The sequence below is a fragment of the Centropristis striata genome, chromosome 18 (genome assembly GCF_030273125.1).
Source record: "Centropristis striata isolate RG_2023a ecotype Rhode Island chromosome 18, C.striata_1.0, whole genome shotgun sequence".
Lineage (NCBI taxonomy): Eukaryota > Metazoa > Chordata > Actinopteri > Perciformes > Serranidae > Centropristis > Centropristis striata.
Genome location: NC_081534.1, coordinates 26,479,671 through 26,503,287, shown reverse-complemented (window position 1 = coordinate 26,503,287; position 23,617 = coordinate 26,479,671). Strand labels below are relative to the sequence as shown.

General features: G+C 37.3%; 2 protein-coding genes and 6 non-coding genes across 10 annotated transcripts; 1 reads left to right on the top strand and 7 right to left on the bottom strand.

Annotated features, from left to right (window-relative positions):
* Nucleotides 1-3,103: 3,103 nt before the first annotated feature.
* esco2 (establishment of sister chromatid cohesion N-acetyltransferase 2) lies at nt 3,104-14,920 on the bottom strand. 3 transcript variants are annotated; one of them, XM_059356456.1, is made up of 16 exons: nt 14,786-14,920; nt 14,541-14,615; nt 10,412-10,479; nt 10,136-10,290; nt 9,676-9,982; nt 9,218-9,518; nt 8,736-8,857; nt 8,407-8,518; nt 8,138-8,210; nt 7,951-7,993; nt 7,468-7,609; nt 6,737-6,868; nt 6,348-6,437; nt 6,007-6,150; nt 4,561-4,745; nt 3,104-3,761 (listed from the first exon to the last, which is right to left on the bottom strand). In XM_059356456.1, exons 3-16 carry the CDS (start codon nt 10,462-10,464, stop codon nt 3,629-3,631), a joined length of 1,992 nt encoding a protein of 663 aa, XP_059212439.1. In that variant the 5' UTR covers nt 10,465-10,479; nt 14,541-14,615; nt 14,786-14,920; the 3' UTR covers nt 3,104-3,628. The 3 variants fall into 3 exon arrangements, with proteins under 3 accessions (XP_059212439.1, XP_059212438.1, XP_059212437.1); XM_059356455.1 differs by lacking the exon at nt 14,541-14,615 and having other exon boundaries at nt 14,786-14,916; XM_059356454.1 differs by lacking the exons at nt 14,541-14,615; nt 14,786-14,920 and adding an exon at nt 11,910-12,059.
* On the top strand, nt 13,069-18,034 carry ccdc25 (coiled-coil domain containing 25). The gene is made up of 9 exons (XM_059356457.1): nt 13,069-13,239; nt 13,409-13,456; nt 13,606-13,645; nt 13,773-13,824; nt 14,119-14,194; nt 14,559-14,662; nt 14,789-14,991; nt 15,233-15,278; nt 15,897-18,034. Exons 1-9 carry the CDS (start codon nt 13,215-13,217, stop codon nt 15,924-15,926), a joined length of 624 nt encoding a protein of 207 aa, XP_059212440.1. The 5' UTR covers nt 13,069-13,214; the 3' UTR covers nt 15,927-18,034.
* Nucleotides 18,035-19,054: 1,020 nt separating this feature from the next.
* On the bottom strand, nt 19,055-19,127 carry trnaa-agc (transfer RNA alanine (anticodon AGC)). The gene has a single exon. It is a non-coding gene; the product is annotated as a tRNA-Ala (tRNA).
* Nucleotides 19,128-19,616: 489 nt separating this feature from the next.
* Nucleotides 19,617-19,689, bottom strand: trnaa-agc (transfer RNA alanine (anticodon AGC)). The gene has a single exon. It is a non-coding gene; the product is annotated as a tRNA-Ala (tRNA).
* A 296-nt stretch (nt 19,690-19,985) lies between these two features.
* On the bottom strand, nt 19,986-20,058 carry trnaa-agc (transfer RNA alanine (anticodon AGC)). The gene has a single exon. It is a non-coding gene; the product is annotated as a tRNA-Ala (tRNA).
* A 296-nt stretch (nt 20,059-20,354) lies between these two features.
* Nucleotides 20,355-20,427, bottom strand: trnaa-agc (transfer RNA alanine (anticodon AGC)). The gene has a single exon. It is a non-coding gene; the product is annotated as a tRNA-Ala (tRNA).
* A 381-nt stretch (nt 20,428-20,808) lies between these two features.
* On the bottom strand, nt 20,809-20,897 carry trnay-gua (transfer RNA tyrosine (anticodon GUA)). The gene is given in 2 exon segments: nt 20,809-20,844; nt 20,861-20,897. It is a non-coding gene; the product is annotated as a tRNA-Tyr (tRNA).
* Nucleotides 20,898-21,287: 390 nt separating this feature from the next.
* On the bottom strand, nt 21,288-21,376 carry trnay-gua (transfer RNA tyrosine (anticodon GUA)). Its single transcript is given in 2 exon segments — nt 21,288-21,323; nt 21,340-21,376. It is a non-coding gene; the product is annotated as a tRNA-Tyr (tRNA).
* Nucleotides 21,377-23,617: the final 2,241 nt, after the last annotated feature.

Here is a 23,617-nt window from a genome sequence, read left to right as displayed (position 1 = left end):
TACAGCCAAAAAGCTTTCTGAAGTCTGATTCCACCACTTCATCATCCATTAAGGAAATGTAGCTTCAGTCTTCTCAATCACTGAATAAAACTTTCTTAAAACTTTGTCTGGCTCCGACTTTTTTTTGACACATACAGTCCATATTGTCTATATGTCTGCTGGATTAAACTGGATGCTCTGCCTTTTATAAAATTGACTCTTTTTGACAAAAATCATACGATAGTATGCAGTTTTTCAAATTTTGGACATCTCATGGTGTTTTATTGTTATTTCTGCCAAAGCCACCCTACTACATGTATCAGCAGACTATAATTAGACCTTTTTGAGAGTTTCAGGCCTTTTTTATTAAATTAAATTTACTATTTTTGACAAAAATCGTATGACTTTTTTCTTTTCCCCCAATTTTTCTGACATCTAATAATATGGTGATTTTCCCGTTATTTTGGACAGAATATATTTTAATATGTATCAACAGCATATAATAAGACCTTTTTGAGAGTTTCGGGTCATTTGAATTTCAATTTCACGACTTTTCCCCCCAAAATTCAACATACTATAGTATGACTTTTTTTTATTTTATTTTAGTTTTTTAGTTTTGGACATCTGAAAAAAATGTTGTTTTTTTTATTTCTGCAAAAGCCACCTTACTACACATATCAACAGCAAATAATAAAACCATTGAGAGTTTCGGGCCATTTGAAAATCTGACATTTTTTGACAAAACTCGTCATGACATCGACGAATGATGTATGACTTTTTTTCTTCAAATTTTGGACATCTCAAAATATGTTTTTGTTTTGTTATTCCTGCAAAAGCCACCCTACTACATGTATCAACAGACTATAATTAGACCTTTTTGAGAGTTTCAGGCCGTTTGAAAATGTTGACTTTTTCCCTAAAAAGTACGACATGCTATAGTACACATATATATATATTGTATGTTTTTGCACTTCTGTAAACTTCTTTCTTGAGCAAACTGAGCTTTGTCTTGTTTTTGCATTTATTCTGCTAATATACCCATTTATATAGTAGAATTGTAGGTCTAGTGAACAAACTCAGATCAGCTGTTACGGAACTGACAAGTTGGAGTTCCCCACCTTAGTTTGTTAAAGCAGCTTTCTGGAATACACCTCTGAAATCTTCCATTCTTGTGATGATTGATCCCACAGTTTCTCACATGATATTCTTTCCTTTAGCTAACAGTAATGAAACCCATTTAAAAACTAGGACTGCAAGCAGTACTGAATGGGCCCTCACAGTACACGCATGCTGCCGTCGGGGTGTGTGCGTTACAGGGGCCAGTCTATACCACCCCTATGAATTTCATTGCCTTAAGTGTTATAGTGTGGCCACGGTACCAAATATGAAATTAGACTGCCACCACAGTGCCACCTAGGGGCCAATCAATAAAACCTTAAAGAGTTATCCTCAGGAGGGCATTGACAATAATTGTACCAAGTTTTGTATAATAATGCACAAACTATCCCTTTAATCCTCATACAGTGTCTGAAGGAGGACTCTTAACTGATATGTATAAGTTAGAAGAGGCAGGTAGCAATGGTGGAAAGTAACTATGTACATTTACTCAAGTACTGGACTTAAAGTACAATTTTGAGGTACTTTTATGTACATTTTATGTAACTTTATACTTCACTACATTTTGAGGCAAATATTGTACTTTTTGCTCCTCTACATTTAGCTGACAGCTTTAGTTACTTTTCAGGTCAAGATTTAAAATGAAAAACATGATACATTTAAAATTATTACCCATTTTTATAAATTAAACCACTTAAAAGTTTATATAAGTTATAATGAGCGGAGTGGAGTCATTTCACAGTGTGGTATTAGTACTTTTACTGAAGTAAAGGATCTGAATACTTCTTCCACCACTGTCCTTTTTACTTCTTTACTTTTTTTTTAAACTTTGTAACTTTTTTTTAAAAAACTTTTTTTTTTTTTCAGGTCGAGTACTGCGCATGCGCGGCTTTGCAGCGTACTGCGCATGCGTGGGCCCGCTGTTTACTGCGCATGCGCGGCCTCGCTGTTTACTGCGCATGCGTTGAAAATCCGCACATGCGCAGTGAACAGCGGGCCACGCATGCGCAGTACGCTGCAAAGCCGCGCATGCGCAGTACGCGACCTGGGAAAAAAAAATAATAAAAGTTTTTTAAAAAAGTTAAAAAAAAAAGCTTTTAAAAAAAGTTAAAAAAAAGTTTTTAAAAAAAGTTACAAAGTTTAAAAAAAAAGTAAAGAAGTAAAAAGGACAGTGGTGGAAGAGGTATTCAGATCCTTTACTTCAGTAAAAGTACTAATACCACACTGTGAAATGACTCCACTCCGCTCATTATAACTTATATAAACTTTTAAGGGGTTTCATTTATAAGAATAGGTAATAATTTTAAATGTATCATGTTTTTCATTTTAAATCTTGACCTGAAAAGTAATTAAAGCCGTCAGCTAAATGTAGAGGAGTAAAAAGTACAATTCAGATCCTTTACTTCAGTAAAAGTACTAATACCACACTTTGAAATGACTCCACTCTGCTCATTTTAACTACTAATAAACGTTTAAGTCGTTTAATTTATAAAAATGGGTAATAATTCTAAATGTATCATGTTTTTCATTTTAAATCTTGACCTGAAAAGTAATTAAAGCTGTCAGCTAAATGTAGAGGAGTAAAAAGTACAATATTTGCCTCAAAATGTAGTGGAGTAGAAGTATAAAGTTACATAAAATGTACATAAAAGTACCTCAAAATTGTACTTTAAGTCCAGTACTTGAGTAAATGTACAGTTACTTTCCACCATTGCTACCTGCCTCTTCTAACTTATACATATCAGTTAAGAGTCCTCCTTCAGACACTGTATGAGGATTAAAGGGATAGTTTGTGCATTATTATACAAAACTTGGTACAATTATTGTCAATGCCCTCCTGAGGATAACCCTTTAAGGTTTTATTGATCGGCCCCTATGGGGTATGTTCAGGAGGTGAAAAACGCAATCATTTGGGGGGGAAAAAATTATAATAATAATCATTCGAAATACAATAAGGACCTCGCAGGTGATTGCCTGCTCGGGCCCTAATGAAACAACACATCCAGGATTGTAAAACCAAAGGCAATATGTTTATTAAATGTATTTACAAAGTAGAATGCCCAAAACAATAATGGCATCCGTCTATCAACATATTTTCCTTCTAAAAATGTCAGACCTTTATCTGGTAGCATAAAGAAAACGTTTTAATATGAAATGAACATATTGAGAGCACAAGTCTAGTTTTCTGTGATGCAAAAATGTGCAGTTTCAAGCTCCTTACAAAAGAGAATATAAACATCTGAATAGAACACGCTGCCATTAAACACACACACAACATTCAACTGTAAATTAGGCAGAACTGTGTATAAATACTAAGTGACAACAGGTGCATCATGAAGCTTTAAAAACAACCTGATAACTTTTCAACAGAAGCTTTGAATACACACTAAAGCCGTGTCAACGAACAACCTGAACTTTTATTGATTTGCATATGAAAGACAATTAAACAATCGCCTGAACAGCTGTTAAATATAATACTTCTAATTCAACTAGCAAGTTAAAACGGGTAGGCGTCTTAAATCCTCGTTTTACTTCATGCGATGAAGTTGTAAACCAGGAAGGTTGGTGTGTTGGAGTACTTTGTTGCAAACAGTTTTCCGTCAGGTGTCGGGTCAGAGAAGGCGATTTCTTCCTTAGTGAGATGGCTGCCGTACATGAAGGTGCTCCTAAAAAAACAAAAAGGGGTTGGAGGGAGGACTGTGAGAAAGCAAATTGTGATGTGGATTTATTGTGGTCTTAACCCTCTGAACCACCATCACCATCATAGAAATGTATGTTTTCTGTAAATGATGGCTAAAAGTGCACAGTTTATCATAGAAAGAAACTTTAAACGTGGGCATTATTGTCAAAATTTCAGCTTTACGACAGTCCCTGAATGCATCATACGTTACGGAAGCTTCCCTTTGGATAAAAGGAACCAAAACGAAGCTTAAAATTTTGATGTTTCTGTCAAAATCACTTTATTCTACATGTCTCATTCAAAACGTCTGCAAAAATAAACCCTTTTTGAATAACTCAATACCCTGTTGGAACATTAAAATCTGCTCCTCAGCGACACTGAAGCCACGACTGATTGTGCTGAGATGAACAGTCATGTGACAAATAATCACTGAAAATCTGTTTACACAGAACTGAGAGGAGAGGACACGAGAGGTTGTAAAAAAATGTAAATAGTTCAACATATATAGCACGTGGAGACTCAATTCTTTTTGATGATTTATGTCATTATACGCATTATTCTGCACAGAAGACATTTGCGTTTTCCCCCCCACTCTAGCCATGATTGTGCTGATTCCATAGAGGTGCAGGACTTATAGATGTTATATATTCAGTGAAATACAAGGCAAAGAGCAAAAAACACCCTGAAATGGCTTTGGGTTCAGAGGGTTAAATGGCTAAACTGACAATATGGGCCAATGTGTAAGTAAGAAGACAATTAGATTCTTCATGAGTGTGACTTTGTACCTGACGGTGTCCAGCATGCGTGTTGCGATGGCCTGTCGTCTGGCCAGGCTGAAGACCCAGATCCGGCTGACCCCACACAGAGCTTGTTCTGGGGTGGTGGAGCAGCACCAGGCTCGGTGTCGCTCCATGAAGTCGTCCTTCGTCATGTCTTTGTGTTGGTCCGGCTGCTCGAGGACTCTGTAAGCCTGCAGGGACACAAAGTGGACGATCATCAACACAAGGAAATAAACAAGCACAGTTTACTGTCGAGTGTTTATGTACACAAGTCACAACACCTACAAGTGACACAAGCAGACAGGTCATAAAGGAAAGTACTGTTTTTTATGTTCCAAGTAAAAAAAAAAGACACAAATATAGTATGTTGATGAAAATGTGATATAGTCTGACAATGAAAAATGTGTTCAAAATGTCACAGTATAGTATGTGGTTAAAAAGATTAAAATCATCGTAGTATAGTATGTTAAAAAAGTGATTATAATTTATTATAAAATCACATTTTTAACGACGTGACATTTTAATGAAAATTTCTAGGCCTTACTATACTGACAATTTTTTTGTATGTTGTTAAAAACTGGATTGCCAGTATATGCCATTAAAAAAAATTTCATAGTACTGTATGTTGGTAAAACTGAAAAAAGAAAAAAAAAAATCAGTAAAGTATAGCATTAAAAATACAATGAAAATGTCAGTGTGTTGTTAATTTGTAACAAATCATAAGATACATATCTCATATTGTAGTAGGTATGAAAAAAGGTTTTGTCACATTTTATTGACAATCATACCTTGGTGCATTTCACCAGGGTAAACGGTATTGACTGCATTTTTCTCCTCATCACATACCGGATGATTTGACATCTTAAACTTTTTAAAAATATCAACGATGATCCAGTCATATATTCTGTGAACTAGTCAAAGAATATTCAAGGTTCATACACTTTTTGAGTGGTCAAATTCAAGCACTCTTCAAGGACTTTCAAGGTCCATTTTCAAGCTTTTCCAGTACCTTACAACGGTTGTAAGTTTCATGTTTTAGATGAGTACTTACATGCTAAAAGAGGTAATTTCACTCAACCATACCGACAGCGATGGTTTTACACTTTTAATAACCAAAAGTACAGTTTGCTAATCTCAATATTCAATTTAATATTTTTTTCATTGAACATGTGATTATCTATAGTTAGATTGCAAGAGAAACACAGTAAAAATTTCAAGCATTTTCAAGCACTTTATCCAAAATCCAAGCACTTTTCAATCCTTAAAAATACAACATTTAAATTCAAGCACTCAAGGATTATAAGCACCCGTACGAACCCTGTATATTACTGGTGTGAGGCAGGGCTGCAAGTAGACATTGTTTGTTTTAAGGGTAATGCGCCGAAAAAAAGGCTTCATGGACCAATACATGGGACTGAATCTAACACCAACACACACAAATCTGCAGCCTACCTGACGTATGGGTTCAGCGACGAGGCAGCCCACCACCATGCGCTCCGTGTTGATGAAGAGGTAGGTCTTGGCCTGTGTGGGTCTGCTCAGAGTCACTTGCTGGAAACCCAACTCGTTGTCTGCGACACGCCGCACCTCCTCAGCCTGAAAACAAACACACACAGTGAGGAAGAGCACATGAAAGTTTGTACACCTGTAAAAGATTAATACATTCACACCAGCTACCAGTGGTTTTTCTCTCACACCACATCAAATATAATTTGTGAAAGAGTCAGACTACAGTTGAGAGGTACTTTACAGCACACTCACACTGAGAAACAAGCTAAAGTGCAAATGCACACCTTTTTAATGGCGTATTTGGGGTCATCTGGCATAACCAGGAGGATTTTTCCATCCCAGAACTCGGCCACCACCCGCTCCTTCTTCCAGCCCTGGAAACACAACAGAGAAGAAGCTGCAGTTACAGGCCAACAACTCAGAACAAACTCACCTCCCCATGAAACAAACTCGTGCCAGCAGCCTTGGCAGAAGATCTCTGCAAACTACTTTATATAAAAAAAAAACGTTTCAGGAGCAAAAGGGAAAAAGCAGTAAATGGTGCCATCAAAGGCACGATACAGCAAGTCTATTGGACTATATGATTACTGGAACTGCATATGGTTTCATAAACTAATCCATGCATGTAGTAGGTATCCCTCTACTAGAGAGTTCAGAGAGATAGAAGTCTTACCACAAATTTGATGGATTCGAGGAAGCGCTGGTGGAACTGGGTGTGTTGGAAATTATCCTCTGGGTTATCTGCACTGTACACCATCCCACATGAGCTGCAGGTCGTCGCTCCAAACTGCTTCTGGCCTGCATCCTGATGGGGAAAAGATGGAAAAACAGATGTAGTCAACACACTCAGGAAGATGAATACACCTAAGTGACTTACTCATGTATTTCCCTCCTTAATAACGTTTTTTCTGTTGAATTCTGAATGTGGGCACAAAAGATTCAGGTTTCAAATGACATCATATGCCTGTTTTATACGCCTTCATGTATCTTTTACACAAAGATGAAAAAATTATTGATTTTGGATCATCTTCATATTTTTGTCAATTTATTTACATAATGGATAGAGTTTGAATCCGGCTCCTTTTTTAGAGGCAGTTTTTTTGTTTTGTTTTTTGTGCATGGTGCAAGGGAAGAGGAATTCTGCCTACTGTCTGAGAAAAGCAGAGGATTGTGATTACTCTGAGCTGCATGCATGGGAATAAGTAACCACAATATCTTTCTCACTTTTCCATGATAACTAAATAAGTTGCTAAACTTGTCGTGTGGAAATAAAGCCGCTTAATCTAGTGAGAAAGCCACGAAGTTGGTATCCTTCAAAACTATATTTTGAGTCCACTGGGGCATGTTAGCCTCAAATATGTCCTGAACATCAAGTTCTCCACCTGAGAATAAACATTAACGTACGATAATGAGCTGGTCGTCGTCCTGTTTCTCCTTCCTCCTTCGCAGTGTTCGCTCTTTGGCTGCAGGAGTAGTCTGCAGTGACGTGACCGGGCCAGAGGGGGTGCTGCAGGACACAGGTGGACGCAGAGCTTTATTCTTTAACCTGCAAGAAAAAAATAACAGAACATATTGCAATGTTAATGCAAACCACATGAAACTTTGAAATTCAACGGTCAGAAGTAATTAAACATGCAAAAGCTGAAACCAGTTGCCATTTATAATCCATATAGTAACTTATAAGGGATTCCTCCACTTGTTCCTGATATAATAAACTTTTCGTTGCTCTTGGAACGTCTATGGAAGGGTTGACATGTTTCCACCTTAAATCTTTACCTCTTTATATGCTGGAATTAATACAGTGCCAACTTTCTGTTTTGTGTCACAAAAGAAATCAGTCATTGTGTCATGATAGCTGTTGCAATATTGATGACTAAGCAGTCTCACCTTTTGGAGGCAGATCCAAAGATGGGATACACTGCAGCAGATTCTGTGGGGGAAATTTTTTTTGAAAAAAAAAGCTTTAATGACAGAATGATGTTTTAAAAACAACTTTTGAAACGCCCCAAAAAATGTGAGTGCCCTGGATAAATCTGCTAAAGTTTAATTTTAGTTAAAAACAGCATGTTTGTACCTGTTGGGGGGCTGGCAGCAGCACCCTTGGGACTTATGTCACTCAGGTCAAACACAGGCTCAGACAAATCATCCTGGAAGAAGTGGAGTTCAATATTATCAAAAGCAGAAGCAGAAATTTGAAGATCAAGAAAATTCAGATGTGTTTAATAATTTGAGATCAACTTCAGCTACAAATAAAATGTCTTGTGGACATTAGTAGAAATGTCTTATCTAACTGTTTACCACAGCTTTACTGCCGTTCCTAACATATGTTAACTTCTACTGTACCAGAGTACTGATGGATGCAGCTGTGGATGCAGGACTTTGTGTCGGGGTCCTTGTCAAGAAAATGGTCAGCTGTTTGTTAATCCCATATTTCTCTGACAACATTTGAGGAGAGCTGCAGGAGGAAGATGAAAGTTACTGACCACCTGGATCAATGACAAACTTCTAAAATGTTGTCACACATTTGTACACAGGACACCCAATATTTAAACATGCATGTAAAAATGTTCAGAAATGTGTCATTTTGTGTTGTACAAACATTGGAATATTTTCTCCACAGTTTTGGGTGACAAAAAATTTAACAGCAGCTAAACCTTTATAAAGTAAAGCACCTTAATCGCTGTGGAGTTTCGGGCTGGTCATCAATAGAGTCAATCCAGTCTAACGGATCAAACTTTGTCCTCTGCTTGCTGTTTGACTGGTTTTCTTGCATCTTGGCCGGCTGGACAGCAGTCTGCAACAATCAGGAGGAAATAACATCAACTTCTGGGAATATTCAAGTTGGAAACTTTCTAAGGGAATTAACATGAATGAAATAGAGATAAAGGGGTTATTTGCTCTGGCAGAATTGACCATATCATAAGCAGACACGTGTATAAAGCCTTCTAATAGTAATAAAACTAGACTTCCTCCATGTCAGATTTTATGTGCACTTCCTTTCCAGATAAGTTTACCATAACTAGTACCAAAAAGGTAGAATTTCTTCCCTTAAAAAATATTAATTGAAAATCAATAAACCAACAGTACACCTGACTGAGGAATGCTCAAACTTCATCTCTGGCCTGCAGAGCATTAATATAATTGCACCCCTCACCTTTTCAGGATGTTTCTGCTGTTGGTTCATCACTGGAGCAGGCGGCTTTAATTTCTCGCTCTTCGTCTGCTGCGACACAGCTTTGCTTTTCGCTGGGGCTGAAGCTGGCCTTTTTGGTGCAGATTTCTTAAACATGGATGTGGGTTTCTTCCCTGTAGCGAAGAAAGCAGCTCCAACAAAGATCTTGGGTTTGGGCTTCAGGCTGCTGAATGTGATGGTGATGGCTTTCTTGGGCTCTGCTAGTTTCATGCTGCTGCTGGCGGGAACAGTTGTTGGAGCCGTCGCTGGCTTAGCAGTGACACTGTTGAATTAAATGATGCAGAAACAGATTTAAAAAGGTATTATAACTTAAGTTAAAACAGAGACAACGACGAACAATAAACTACACAATTGTATCATAAAGCTGAAGGATCACAAAAAAAAGCAATGACAGGACAATGACTTATATGGAAACAAACCTGCTGTTAAGTTTGGGCAGCATGATCTGCTTTGAAGATGTTGCGTTGCTTTTGTCGCCCATCTTCCCTGCATTACGAGATCCTGCAGCCACCTTTCTCGGCTTGCTGCCTCCTTTAACATTCCTCTTGTTCTTCTTTTTCTCCTGGGGAGGAGGGGAAGGAAGAGGACGAGGAGGAGAAGGCAGCGAGTCCTTTATCGCTTTCCTCTCAAGCGGCGTGAGATAGACAGGCTTCTTCTGGCCATAGAAGGAGCTCGTAACCATCGAAGGTTTGAATGGAGATTTACGAGGTGATTTGGCTGGAGAGCCTACAAAAGATTTAAACATATGTGAGAAATTATGTGGAAAAGAAGGCGGAAGGTTTGTTGTCATGTCTCAACTCGACAAATCGATGCATGGTTTAAAACTTACTGTTGACCCAGTATTACTATATAAACCAGCCTTTCTCTAGTCCAACCTACCTGCTTGTCTGCGTGGAGATTTCTGTGGAGAGGGACAGTTCTCCTTCTGCACACGTCTGACTGGGTTCTTCTTGGTGGGAGACTGCGGAGGCTTCCTGGGGGAGCTCCTCTTCATGGGGGACGCATCCTCCCTCACCCTGTTCTTGGCTGGGTGACTTAAGTTGAATGGAAAGGATTATTATGTTTGGAAATACATTCCCTTGTAGTGTGCGGTAAAACTATAAAAGCGAAAATAGATCCAAAGATGCTGATGTATAAAGTGTGCTCACAGCTCACCTGTCAGAGTCCAGAGAGGAGAGCTTCCTCTTCCTGGTAGTCATGGGCACCATTTTCACAAACCTCACCTACATACACACACAGTGAAAAATTTGCAGAATTAGCATAACATAAAATATTACAATATTCAGCATTTCAGCTTTCATGTGGTACTTCCCAACAGAAGCTCTACATTCAGTCCATCTATAAATGTATAAAGCAGGGGGAAGCATTAGCCTAGTGTAATTGCACAACTCACTGTTGTTTACGTTGGATGTAAATAAAAGTCAAATTCTGTTATTTTGAACAATTTTAACCCTTTTGAGCACATTACAGCAGTGTTAAATTACATAGTTATACAGAGTACATACAGTATGACAATTACTTCAGTTTTTAAGACATTAAATAAGATGTTATTGTGCTATAAACAATCACTTTTAAAATAGTTTCATTCAACAGGATTCAGATTCAACAATCTCACTTTCCACCTGCTAAAAGTGGAATTAGCATCCTATTTAACTAATAACTTTTACGCAGTTGCAAGTACAAAATACAAGCAAGAAGATCCCCTCACATTTAGATTGAAACGGGTTTAACCCTATAAAGCCAAGTGTATCATATTAGATACAGTAATTTTTGAGACCTCTACGTCATCAAAAACCTGATGTATACATGTGTTGAAGATAAAAAAACTGAGCAACAAATTGCACAAAAATACCAGATGTAGCAAAAATGATATGCAGGTTCCACGAATGGATCAGTCATTGCTGCATTAAAAAACTTCATATCTGCAGATGTATGATGTTGTGTTATATGGAAAAAATATGTATTTTGCATGGTTGAGGAAAAAGGAAAAGTCAAATTCTTAATAGGTTAAAAATGTTACGGTTTATATGTTTTTGTTAGTTCGAGAAAAACAAACTGTGAGCAACAAAATGCACAAAAAGACCTGATGTATCAAATATGATACAAATTAGAATTCATATATGCAATTTATTTATTTCTTAAAATTCGTCAGCAGGATAATAAGCACTCAGTTTTTACAAAAATTGAATTTTCTGGCAATTATTTCATGGTTCAGGCTTTATAGGGTTAAGTATTTCCAGCACCAGTATGAACCCTGTGTTAGGCGACTATTTTAACAGGGTGACGATATAGTCTGTGCTCAAACGTGAATTTATCTGGACACGAACGTAAGATAGGTTAGCTTATCGGGACAAGTTAGCTAACGGAGCGCTTATTTACCAGCTGAAGCGGAGATGAATGGGTAATTGGCGGGATGACTAGTTTATACAAAAGGTGCATGTCTTAACACAAACTAACGTTAGCTAGCTGGTCAATATCTCTCAACTTATTCCTGATTGTTTCCATGTTTGGCTGCGTTTCGTAGCTGATAAATAAATAACGTTAAATCTAAACATCATAAGTTTGTTTGACGCGTAAACGTGACTGGATCATTTAGAAGAGAGACGAACAACGTATCAAAACACAACCGTGAAACACATTTAATGTATCTTACCGAATAGTGTCGTCTAACATGAAACGATAAATGTCAGTTAAAAGTTTGCGTCGCTGCTTCTTCTGCCCGCGTTTCTTCTCTGTGTTTTTGAACAGCGCGCCAGTCTCCAAAAAAATTGTACAACCAAACCGAACCGGAAACGGAAACAATTTTATTATAATCGAGTTACCAAAGTAAAAACGTCGACGGACTTCCCGCCCTTGCCTTGAAAATAAAATACACTTGTGTAGTAATAAATCAATGTTTGGAAGCTATGTGCACGCTTAAAGAAAAATATAATGCTACATATCGTATCCCTGTTAAAATAATCGCCCAACTAATTTTTCAAGTTTTGCAGGAAACTTCACCAAAAGTGTGACATATGACATTTATCGATCATTTCACTCAAAAATGATGTAACAAAGGTTGGCTATTGGCATAGTAATAACACTGTGTGTAAATTATGTAACTTAAGAGAAATAAATTACTTAGGCAATTTTTTGAACATGCCTTTGTGACTTAAGCTCGATGTGGTCACGCTTTATTTTGAAGGTGTCTACAGAAGAGTCACACAAGCCTGGAGATTTTGGCTCAAATGTGTCAACTTCCTATGCATTCATTTTTGTCTCTGTTTAGCATCTTTCAGTCTGTCCTTAAGTCACATAAATTGCTCCTTTTTCAAGACACAAACTTGGCTGTCAGTCAGATTTTTCATTTTATTTTAATTAACAAAGTATAAAGCTGCCAGGAACCGAAAATACAAATAAAAGAAACAGGTGTCTATGGAAATGTGCCATTTTTTAAAACCATTTATACACACAAAAACAGCAGAAAAAATAATAAGTAATAAACTGCAAAAGAGTCTATTTGCATATAAATGAAAAAATAGTAATAGTTTTCATTGTAGAAAGAAAATTCACAGTTAAAAATTGTCTAGAAACATAAATGGCACACTGTGAAAACTCCTATGATTGCACTTTCAACTGGCTTTCTCAGCTTGTCTACATATCATATATAAATACAGTTATTACTGTAAATAAAACGTGTATTTTTTAATAAATAGATGGACTCCAGAGGGTTAACTTATGTTGTGCTTTTATTTCGTTAAACATGATACTGCTACTTCCTGTTTGGTGCGTGCTAGCTCCCTGTAGCTTAGCGCAGCTCGCCAACAACTTCCGGGTCAGTCTGTACACGCGAGAAGTGACAGCAGCAGCGATCAGTCGGCGCACAGCTGATTATATCTCTTTCTGTTCACAATTAGCCCCTTTAGCTTTCAAGTTACACAGACTTTATATTATTTTCTTTACTTTTAATTCACGTAAAATGGTGTTTTACTTCACAAGTGCCGGTGAGTCTTGCCACAGCAGAGCTAACAGCTGTGCTAGCTGGTAGCCTGGTTAGCCAATACTTTTAAAAGCTTTATTGTTTTATTGAATGTGACTCTGTTTGTGTATTTTATGTTTTTGTTTATATCGCAGTTTCATCCACTAACTATGGCTCTATTGTTTATCTCTCAGTGGTGAACCCGAACTACACAATCTACATGGGAAAAGACAAATATGAAAGTAAGTTGTTATCGATAGATCACACAACCTTTTTTCATACGCTTGATGTTTTTTGTATAGCTTGTGCTCTCTCTCTCTCTCTCTCTCTCTCTGATTATCGCTTGTTGAACTAATGTTTTAACTCCATTCTGCTGATATTGTTTTTGCAGATGAGGATCTAATAAAATACGGATGGCCTGAAGACATCTGGTGAGATTTTCTACTATTTTTAAGTGTTTTTTGAACACTTTGAGTGTTTAATAAATCAAACTAAAGTTTATAAAAGTCGGCATATTTCAAATAAAAGCTTGTGATTGTTATTTTTTGTCATGTCCAGGTTTCATGTGGACAAACTGTCTTCGGCTCACGTATATCTGAGACTACCAAAGGTAAAGAGATTACACAATGACGTTTAAATCATGTTTTTTTTTTAAAGAACACAATCATAAAGAGTATGAATTTTGGCTGTTTGACAAACATATCAGTCAAATTCTTTTGGATTTATTTTTTACTTTCTATAGATTTAGATTTATTTTAATGTCACCATCTAGCCTTGTGTAAAAAAAAAAAAACAGCCCAAAAGTGATGAACAGGTTGATTTAATTCTATATTTTGTACACATAAGACATTTCCCAAATCCACATCCAGGTTGCATTTTAACTATGATGTAAAATCTTTTCTAGGGGCATACAATAGATGAAATTCCCCCAGAGGTGCTGATAGACTGTGCACAGCTGGTGAAACAAAACAGCATCCAAGGTAAAGATCTGCTTATTAATTAAGTCAGGTATCAGTCACATGTAGTGGATTTCAAAATAAGAGCCTTGATTAACACAGTAAATCTGACTGACAAAAATAGATATTTAAAGAAAGCACCATGGACATTTTTCACTGTTTTCTGACATTTTAATGATCAAACAATTTGTCGATTAATCAAGAAAATAATCAGAATAATTAGTTACAGCCCTAGATCAGAGTAAATGAGATTGGCTGTGTTTTAAAAAAAAAAGCTTATTCTTAAAGATGAATTTATAGAACTACCTTAGAAATCCTCCTGTCAACATCTGCTGAGTATATTTATATGTCTATATTGACTTAAACTCACTGTGTTGTATGCTGCCAGGCTGCAAGATGAACAACATTAATGTGGTCTACACACCGTGGGCCAACCTGAAGAAAACTGGAGACATGGACGTAGGACAGATCGGCTTCTTTCGACAGAAAGAGGTCAGTAGACCAGCGGTGAAATGAAAATTTTGAAAAACCTGATGAAGGCCTCATGTTCACTCAGATACAACATAATTGACATTTTATTTGTTGTCAAATATTCCATGTGTCTATGTGTTTTACCAGGTGAAGATCGTGGCGGTGGAGAAGAAGGTCAACGAGATCGTAAACCGTCTGGAGAAAACAAAAGATGAACGCTTCCCGGACCTGGCAGCAGAGAAAGAGTCGAGAGACAGAGAGGAGAGAAACGAGAAGAAAGCTCTGCTTCAAGACCAGAAGAAGAAAGAGAAGGAGGAGCAGAAGAGGAGAAAAGAGATGGAGGACCTCAAGTATGTCTTTTTCTTTCTGGTATAACAATATAAAAACAGACAAAAACAAGACATCGCTATATTTGAGAGGCTGAAAACAGCATTTTCTGCTATTTTTACATTAAAATGACCTCAAACTTAATCATTATCTAAGTTGTTTGCAATCAATTTCTTGTTGATCAACTAATCAACATGTCGACTGAGAGATGCAGATCTTCTGAGCCTTTTTATCAATTTGATGTGTTTTGTTTTCTCTCTCCAGGAACTACACTTCACTGATGAAGGATGAAAACATGAAGACTAATGAGGTGAGCACAAATCTATTAAACTATAGTTAGTTTAGGAACTCAGGGAAATGGAAAGTAGTGGATCTGCTATGTTTTTTGTAGAATTACTTTTTTGGTATTTTTTTCAACCTGTGCCCTATTTTTCCACATTATTGGTGCCATTTGTGTGGAATATTATTATTAAAATTGTTAAAGATTTTTTGTTATTAGTAGTATCACTGGTTGCCCCCCCCCCCCCCCCCCTCTTTTAAGTGTAATTGTTTATTTTGTATTTATATTTTATTGTTATTTTAAATTTTAATTCCCTTACTTTTCTACTTAAATTAACTTTATTATTATAATTATTATATTCTTTTCGTTTCTCTGTTTGCCATTTCCTCGGCTTGTACTTTGTTCATCTCCACTTTTTTTTTCTCTCCAGCTCTCTCTCTCTCTTGTTCCTTCCTCTTTTTCTCACTCTCACACACACACACACACAAAACCCAACACAACACAACACAACACAACTAACATAACCCTGCTGTAGGGAATTTTGTTAACTGGCCTGTATTATTGTTCCTGTCCTTATCCTGTTTGTTATTGTTTTCCTCTGGTCATTTTCTCCACATTAACTTGTTTTTTGATGGCTGTAATTTGCAGGACGGTAACGATTCAGATGACTTTATGTAAGAGGTGAAGCTCCGGCAGCGAGCAGCCAGAATCCTCCTGCACCACTCAGACCTGCTGTCAGGACGCTCCCCTGCTGCTTCTGCTTGCTCTAACTCTGCACTGACATTTGGAAAAACAACAACAAAGACAAATGGATACCTTTTTGCTTCTGGACACTTGGAGCAGAGAGCGAGCCAATGAGAGACGGCGCCTAGGGATTTATTCCACACGCTGATTGGTTCAGACGCTGCTTCCAAACCAAACAAGCTGGCTGGCCTCTACATCAACAGATGACACTGCAGAAGAAAAAAAGGACAAAAAGAATGCAGAGGATCATTTTTGAGGGGAAAACACTCAAATAGCAGAACTGTGTTTTCACTGATATTGTTGTATGATAAAACTAGTGTCCGGGTGCAAACCTAAAGGCTGCAAACCTCTTCTGTTCACTTTCTTTATGTGTTCATTTCTCTGCATGTCAGATTTTATTCAATACAGTTCAATGTATTAAACTCAGTTAAAGTTATTCATTGAAAGGCCCTTATATTATTTCCCAAAGCACCATAAACCAGCCACTATCATCCCACAGCAGAAACCACTGAAGTCCTAAAGGATTATATTTTCTTATGTTGTGTCCACAAATTTCAGGCTGCACCTAACATTTATTTTTGTACTTTCCTAATGTCCTAGCTGATGTCTTCAAGTTGCTTATTCTGTCCAAGAAACTGTCAATAACCCAAATAAATTATCCCACGTTTACAGTGTTTAAAAAACAGTAAAGCACAGGGTTTGTACAAAGTCTTAAAAGTTTAGAAAATGCAGATTTTAAGATGTCAATGTTAGGGATATGCTTGAATATAGTCCTTCAAAAATGCTTGATTCTCAACATGATCTGGTGCTTCATCTACATGGTAACTCGTGTAAACCAAAAATGTTTTAATATTTAAAATTAAGCACTCCTGTTATATTTATCTGTCGTTTTCCGCACTAGTCGAGATGAGCCAGCCAATAACTAATTATCTGTTGATCCCCTGACTGGAAACTAGCAAGCATCAAATAATCATAATCAAACTTATATATTACTGATAACTGTAGATTTAGATATGATGGTAATGACTTCCTTGAAACCTTGAAAGTGCTTTAAATGTGCTTGAATTCATTAATTAATTAATCTTAAAAAGCTGTGCAAACCCTGAAAAGCAATTTCTTTTTTCATATTTAGCATTTTTTGTTAGAAAAAAATGATTAAGAATTAATAGGTTATCAAAATAGTGCAGACAAGACAGTAATTTGTGTCACAGGATTGAAAAATGAATTATATTTCCGACTTTAAATCTCCATAGTAGTTAAGGTGGAGCCTTAAAGGGAATTTATGATCCTAATTCAAGGTCTTTTTTTTGTTTTTATTACAAGCTTTATACAATTTCACTGCACCGTCTGCAGGCAGGTGAAGACATACTTGTTGACACTAATCTACTCTTCCCAGTTATCAGCAGAAACAGTTCTGGAACCAACAAAACTCTTGCATTTTGCAGGTTTAAAGACAAAACTAAACGGTTTTCCTGCAGGTTTTAGAATGACAGCAGCTACTTTTACTCTCCTGTAGGTGGGGACATCAACACATCTACAACATGCTGCATTAAGAGATTCTGCAGGTCTAAAAATGCTGCCGTCTGCTAGATGTGGAGAAAATGTGCTTTGTGATGTTATAAGAACGTTACAAGCCAGTTTTTATGCTGTGCTTTGCATGTAAGAGAAAAAATGTTGTTTAAACATGATGTCATCACTAACTTTTAAGTTAATTTCTGTAAATTCAGTCATTTCGTTTATGTGCCAAGATGTTCCGTTTCTGCTCTCCATTGTTTAAAATCAGAATCACTGAACCAAGATGACAAAAAATGAGCAATACTGAAAAGGGTAGCAGCAAATGTTCTAAGTACTATACTATATTAAGTAAATGTAGGTGTTGGGAATCATTTGTCATTTGTGTCTTTTATGGATCTGATAATAAGCTGCTCTAAGAGCAAACAAAAGGATTTTATGGATCTTTTTTTTCTGAGCATTTGGAATGTAGCTTTGTTATCATAACTACATGTGCTGTCATTTGGAATTAAAAAAAACATTTTAATCTTTGTTTATTTCCTACCTAAAACTCTCACCTACACTGAAATATATGATCTCATTTGACAGACTATTAGACAATTAAATAGGGCTTCTAGTTGTGTAAACCTTTATGTGGCCTTGATATCATTATTCAACCCTTCATTCAACTCAATATATTTAACTAAAATTTTAAATATTTATATTGTTTAAAAAATAATCTTAGTACATGACTTTAGTGCTCATGTTATGTTATGTTATGTTATGACCCTTAGTATTATACATGTGAAGACGTTCACTAAAGACAACTTGAGTAATAATAGCATGTTAGAAGCCTTGTGCTGTTTTATATACGTATCTTTGGCAGTAATAGGTGTATCTTCTAGTTCATTCTCATGACACATTTTGGCAGCATTCACTATAAAAGGCTGTTATTTCCCTGAAAAGCATGCTTGTTTTTGTCCTTTGATGAAGGATAAAAACATGACGACTAATGAGGTGAGTATGAATCCATTAATATATAATATATTTAGGATCTGCTACATTTTTGTAGAATAATTTTTAATATCTGGAATATTCATGAATGGGTCACTTAAAGGGAAACGTTGGTGTTTTTTCAACCTGGGCCCTATTTTCCCACATATTTTTGTCAAAGTGATCTGTATTGAGCGAAAGCGCTGCATCAGTCAGCTGTGAAATGAACTACTATGTAATCATGTGGGGCAATAGGGCAGCGTCAATATTTACACTAAAAGTGCTTTTTTTCACTAAAAGGTTCACATTATTATTAAAAGTGTCTGACATCATTATGTAAAGGACCCTACACACTACACACTACAAGGACTTGTTTTCTGATGGGTGTCATTTGCAGGATGGTAACGATTCAGATGACTTCATGTAAGAGGTGAACCTCAGGCAGCGAGCAGCCAGAATCCTCCTCCACCACACAGACCTGCTGTCAGGATGCTAATGACACAATTTGGCAGCATTTACTGTAAAAGGCTGTAATTTCCCCAAAAAGTATCCTTTTTTTGTGGAAAAGAATAAATAATTGGAGGATGCGGGCATCGATCCCGCTACCTCTCGCATGCTAAGCGAGCGCTCTACCATTTGAGCTAATCCCCCACTGTACGACACAGTCTCTGATGTCACAATTCATAGGTACATACAGTAAGTTTCAAACTTATGCACTTAACATTTGTTTTTCAGGCTAGGCTAAAGCATATTTAGGCAAGTAATGTTGACTGTCTGGATTTTAGTCACAGTTTTGTGCCATGGCGAGGTCTGCATTACATTGTGGGAGCGCACACAGCAGTAAAGCCTTAAAACTATCAGTATCAGTAGTTTGTCAGACAAATAACTACAACTGTGATCATTGATTTGAAGTCAACCTTTTAGATTAATCAATGTTTTGCTAGACCTAGTAAAAGCAGCATTTCACTTATCTCTCAACATTTAGGTAGGCTAACTACTGTTTCTTTTCGATTTTTAAAAGCATTTCAGACACTTATACGCACCAAAATGGCCCAAAATACATGCAGATAACAACCACGAGGTGCATGCAGATCTCCTTATTGAGGCAGAGCTCAGCACAACATAAAAATAATAATAATTTGGAGGATGCGGGCATCGATCCCGCTACCTCTCGCATGCTAAGCGAGCGCTCTACCATTTGAGCTAATCCCCCATGATGCACCGCATTTCTGACGTCACAAGATAAACAAAACTGCGGACCTCAGGGCTCAAAGTTTTAACGTAACTTAAACATTTCTTATTACTTTGTCAAAGACATAAATCCTGGTAGCACTTCTTGTTTTGTAAGTCCTTAGCATTAAAAAGCTTAATGTAATAAAGGTACAACCTCATAATAGCATGCTATTGAACCATTCGGATGTGAAGGCCTCTTGTAAAGGCGGGGAAAAAACGTGGGCGAGTGGGTTTAAAGTTAAAATAAAACCGGATTGTGACAGAATAAGAAAGATTTGGAGGATGCGGGCATCGATCCCGCTACCTCTCGCATGCTAAGCGAGCGCTCTACCATTTGAGCTAATCCCCCATGATGCACCGCACCTCTGACGTCACAAGATAAACAAAACTGCGGACCTCAGAGCTCAAAGTTTTAACGTATCCTAAATATTGCTTATTACTTTGTTAAAGAAATAAATCCTGTTAGAACTTCTTGTTTTGTAAGTCCTTAGCATTAAAAAGCTTAATGTAATAAAGTTACAACCTCACCATAGCATGCTATTGAACCATTCGGATGTGCAGGCCTCTTGTAAAGCTGGGGAAAAAACGTGGGCGAGTGGGTTTAAAGTTAAAATAAAACCGGACTATGACGGAAAAAGAAAGATGTGGAGGATGCGGGCATCGATCCCGCTACCTCTCGCATGCTAAGCGAGCGCTCTACCATTTGAGCTAATCCCCCATGATGCACTCTTCTCTGACGTCACTATTTAAACGGGCACTACCGGAGATCGTTTAGGATCTGAGAACCAACGTCAAGACAACACCCTGGTGGTGTGCCAAATTTCGTTACCTGTCAGATGAGGAGCTTTAGCTAAATGTTTTAGCATTCTATGCAACACACGTTTTGACGGATAATAGCAAAATATGTACATGATGAACCATAAAAAAAAAACTTCTTCCAAATCTTCGACTTATAGCCTACTTTTTACCTTTCGCTAATTTTGCACAGGTGATTAATCTAGCTAAAAATGGTACCGGTGCTGCTCGTCAGCGATAGCGGTGGCTGCGCTACCGTGACGTTGCTGGTGGCGTTTAAATAAAAAAAAATGAAAAAGTTACCTCCTTCGAGCCGGATTTGAACCAGCGACCTAAGGATGTCTTATGTTTTCACTCTACAGTCCTCCGCTCTACCAACTGAGCTATCGAAGGGGCTGAAATACAGCTGCTCGATCCGAACCACATTCAACACTTGAGTAGTGGCTCTCATGTTGGGTGGAGGTAACACAAGCCGACTGGTGGTGTGCCAAATTTCGTTACCTGTCAGATGAGGGGCTTTAGCTAAATGTTTTAACATTCTTCGCCGCACATTTATTTGACGGATGTTAACAAAATATACAAGCGCCATTGTATTGCAACATTTTAAACTTGATCTTTGAGTTATACTTTGAGGTAAAACTGGATCAAACCGTTAACTTCCCACAGGTGTTCAATCTAACACGGTAATCTAACAGGTGTCGCTTGCGAGCGCTCGCGGTAGCTCTGCTCACGTGACGCTGAAGGTGGCGTTTGAATAAAAATAAGAAAATAGGAAAAGTTACCTCCTTCGAGCCGGATTTGAACCAGCGACCTAAGGATGTCTTATGTTTTCACTCTACAGTCCTCCGCTCTACCAACTGAGCTATCGAAGGGGCTGGCAGCGACATCACTGGAGCCGAACAAGTGGCCAGACTCAATACAATGTAATAAATATTAAATGTCTGTAGCGCTGTAGTCCAGGGATTCCCAAAGTGTGGCGCGTGTGCCCCCAGGGGTGCATGAGCTGCCGCTAGAGGGTGCACGAGATGAAAACTGTAATAGCGTGATAATTACACAATTACATTTCCCCCCCAACCAACAAGGACTTGTAAATAAACATTTCCTTTGCAAGATGTAAAACCAAAAACCGTAATATTAATTAATGAATACACGCAGGCTATTCAAAATGCACGTCATCTGCACGAACATCGCGGGAGCGCGCACAGCAGTAAAACCTGAACTATAAGGCTTTGATGACCCGTTTGATAAACTCACGTACCTTAACATCGTATTCCAATGTATTTGCCAAAATATAACACCATTTTTTAATTGTTTTCATAATCTTTTACAGTATTTTTGGTTTTCTTAAGGTCAGCAATCCTACTTCTAATCGCGTTACCAGTTGGAGGGAAGTTGAAGTTTACTGACTCAACTGTTGGTCCGTTAACGTCTCTCCTGTTAGCTAACTATTTCGACGGGTTATCCACCACTTTTACCAAACTATTTTAACTATTTAACTTTCAATACTTCACCAAACTATTTCAACTATTTAACTTTCAATACTTTACCTAACTATTTCAACCGTTTAAAAATACGTTTAACTTTTACCCAACGACTTCTTCCATCTAATTGGCTAAGTAGCTAAGCACCAGACAAGTCTCACAGAGTTACCTGCGCATTTCCTTTTCAATATTATGTAACATATTGCGTCCGTGAAGGTAATTATACAGTTATACAACAATTCAGTGTACAAAAAGTTTTACATTATTACTTACTAACCTGGAAATAAATCCGTGTAAAGGGCAGACATCGTGATCGCCGTCCGTCGACAATTTGCAGCAGTAACTTGCTTAAAGAGCCAGAACAGCCGGAGGTCACACCCAGATCCGGCTCAAGGCCACTGCTAAGGGCCCCGTGGCCACTAGAGGGGCCCCAAAGAGCAATTAACAAAAAAAGTATTATTCCTCTCAGATTTAGACAAGACTGAGCAGGTGATCAGAGGGCCACTGCCTATTAACCCTATAAAGCCTGAACCGTGAAATAATTGCCAGAAAATTCTAAATTTTCAAAACTGGAGTGTTTGTTGAACCGGCTAAAAAAATTTTTAATTCAATATCAATTTTCATATATGAATTTAATTTGGATCATATTTGATACGTCAGGTCTTTTTGTGCAATTTGTTGCTCACAATTTGCTTTTCTTGAACTCACATAATCATATAAAACCTAATATTTTTAACCAAATAAAACTTTGACTTTCCTTTTAACATTTTCCTCAAACATGCAAAATATTTTTTCCATATAAAACAACATCATACATCTGCTGATATGAAGTTTTCACGCAGCAATCACAGGTCCACCAGTGGAACCAGCAAATCATTTTTGTTACATCTGGTATTTTTGTGAAATTTGTTGCTCAGTTTTTTTAATCATCAATTCATGTATTCATCAGGTTTTTCAGGAAAAAAAATATCACACTGATGATGTAGAGGTCTCAAAAACGTATGTATCAAATATGATACACTTGGCTTTATAGGGTTAAGGAGAACTTTTCATTCCCTAAAAGGCGTGTCACTTTACCTATAGACAGTTAGTCAATGGGGGAAACGTCAAGCGGAGCTGGCTGACTTATTCAAGAAGTAAAGATGTTATATCGTCACACTGTTAAAATAATCGCATAAGGTTTTTTTGCCTAAATCATCTCCTCATGACGCCGGCCACCTATGGTAAAATCCCCTACATCCTCAGTTGATCAGATCATGTGATTTTACCTCTTTAAGATCATCACTTCTTTGACAATTTGCCACATTCATAGGTATCAGATAAGAACCCAGCAAAGAAGAGCTAGAGGGAGATTGTTTAGTTATCAGTTTAGTTTATCAGTGTTTTATTGTTGACACTAATATTGGTAACACTTTACTCTAAGGTGTCTACATTAGAGTGACATGAGTGTGTTATAAACATGACATGGGATGTGCAATGAACATTAATGACACTTAGAAGTAACATTAATGCTCATGATACTTGTCATGTCATGTTTCTGACAGGCTTGTGTGACTCTTATGTAGACACCTTCAAAATAAAGTGTTACCATATCTTGCTTAAGTCACAAAGGCATGTTCAAAAATTTTGCCT